The 2,113-nt window shown below is 46.8% G+C and overlaps 1 protein-coding gene across 1 annotated transcript; it reads right to left on the bottom strand.

Moving 5' to 3' along the window:
* Positions 1-632: 632 nt before the first annotated feature.
* Positions 633-1,623, bottom strand: LOC123398003 (pectinesterase inhibitor 10). Its single transcript, XM_045092513.1, has one exon. The coding sequence runs from the start codon at positions 1,404-1,406 to the stop codon at positions 738-740; it is 669 nt and encodes a 222-aa protein (XP_044948448.1). The 5' UTR covers positions 1,407-1,623; the 3' UTR covers positions 633-737.
* Between the last annotated feature and the right edge of the window lie 490 nt (positions 1,624-2,113).

Genomic DNA, 2,113 nt, shown 5'->3' with positions numbered 1-2,113 from the left:
TCATACGGTATAGAGTTTATGTTTTCTTTCTAATTTTTTAGTTAAACAGTTGAAATATCGACCTTTTGTGTAAATTGTATCCGAACTTGAATGAAATCCATCATGTTTACACGAATTTCATTCAGTTGGTTCGATTTATTAACCGGATGTATGCGGTTAGGATTGGATGTCGTTCTCTTGTATCCATGTCCGCCTATTGATTGGATGGATGTGAAAGAAAATTTACGACTTGATGTTGGAGATGACGAGATCAAGTGATTGATGCACAAGTGCCTCCTGTGAGATGTCACTCCACGTCCTCTTGTGTCATTCCAATTTACCAAGGTATACCATATACTACCTATTTACCATTTTATATCCCTCTAAATTAGCAATATGTATGAGTATATTGCTAATTAAGTAATTACCTTCTCATACATATGCATAGCTTGCACTCTTTATCCATTGATTGATGCTTCAGAAAATGAATAAAAAAATATAAATAAACAATGTGTGGATGGCTTGATATAATCGCAGAGAGGAGAAATATGTTTCGAGAAAAAATTGTTGGATGAGACTGAAGATCGACCCCGTCATAAGTGAATTTCCATCGATGAATGTTATAAGAAAATTTGAAAGATATTATGTATAAATTATGATAAATATTGGTTTGCACCTATTTGCTGTTTGTCAGTAACATTTTATATATACGTATAGCAACTATTTTTGTAATGGTATCTATATTAAGAGGCAAAATTTCAGGACTGGCCCGGGTGGAGGCCAACGGCTTGCGCGATGGCGAGGCAGTTGCTGGCGAGCTTGGCGAGCTCGGCGTCTTGCTTGGACATGAGCCGCGGGAGCTCCTCGCGGTCCTCGAAGCCCTGGTCGCACGTGTCGACGTCGGTGCGGCAGGTGTCGAGCATGGTGCCGGTGGTGTCCTTGTCAACGGCGGCTATGGCTTTCTCCGCGTGGTCGAGACTGTAGGGGATGTCGTCATACGACTCGGCGCAGTCGCGGAGCGGGCCCACCGCTAGCTTCGGCGTCTTGGGGTCGGCGATGAGCGCGTTCGCCGCCTTCTTGGCCTCCGCCGCCTTGGCGCGCACCGCGCCCATGGCCAGCCGCAGCACGCCGGGCCCGTCCAGCTTCTTCCCGGCGGGCGGGGGCTGCTTGCCGATGGCAGCAAGGCACACGTCCGGGTAGTCCGTTTTGGCGCACAGGGCCTTCACGATGTCGCCGCCGGGGGCGACCGGCATGGCCTTCGGCGGCGTCGGCTTCGATTGCGGCGGCGTCAGCTTGGCCGGCGACGGGAGAGGGCCGACCTTGCCCGCCGCTCCGGGCTTGCGCGGCACGCAGATGCCGCCGGCCGGCGGTGCCGCCGCCGCAGAGAGGAGGAGGAGGACGAGGCAGGCGATGAGCGGTGGCCTCATGGCGTGCGCGCGGGCGTGGGGAAGGAAGGGATTGAAATGGAGGTTAGAATTAGGTAGGCGCGGGTTAATAGAGAGGCGGACGATTAATTGGTCCCTAAATTTGTTCGAACGGGGAGGGAAAGGAGGGGGCTGGCTGGCTGCGTTTCCCCGGTAAAGATGGGGCCAATGATGGCCAGTGGAAAGCAACCGCCATTTTTGGGGTGGATCATAATCACGTGGTAGCTGTCAAATTTATTTATTTTGGCATTGAACACAGCATATGCTCATAAATAGGCATATAAGTACACCTATTCATATAAATAGACCTTATCTTTATAAACATCTTCAAAAGATTGAATCGAAATACACACCATTTTATGACTGATGAAGTAATCATAAATACCTTTATAGTCGATGAAAATATCTTCTTTCATTAAATGCACATCATCGAGGAGTCTGAAATAGACCAAAGAAATGTCGACACTGATGTCAAGTCTAAAACTTGAGTGTTTGTGGTTTCGGAATACTATTATCCTTCTAACCATTTAGGCCCTGTTTTTTAAAAAAATCTTAGGACTTTTTTTAATCCTAACTAAAAAGTCCCTAGTCCCTATCCGTTTTTCTTTTCAGGGACTAAACAGGGACTAGAGATTATTAAATGACATGTAAAAAGACCATGTTACCCCTAGTAATGTATTAGAAATTATTAAATGACATGTTAAAACTAG

The sequence above is a fragment of the Hordeum vulgare genome, chromosome 5H (genome assembly GCF_904849725.1).
Source record: "Hordeum vulgare subsp. vulgare chromosome 5H, MorexV3_pseudomolecules_assembly, whole genome shotgun sequence".
NCBI classification, from domain to species: domain Eukaryota; kingdom Viridiplantae; phylum Streptophyta; class Magnoliopsida; order Poales; family Poaceae; genus Hordeum; species Hordeum vulgare.
The sequence above is the reverse complement of the archived record's forward strand: the minus strand, read 5'-3'. Positions and strand labels throughout refer to the sequence as shown.

What these genes read in the sequence shown, in the direction of transcription:
- LOC123398003 (XM_045092513.1), bottom strand. Translation starts at nt 1,406, where the DNA reads ATGAGGCCACCGCTCATCGCCTGCCTCGTCCTCCTCCTCCTCTCTGCG.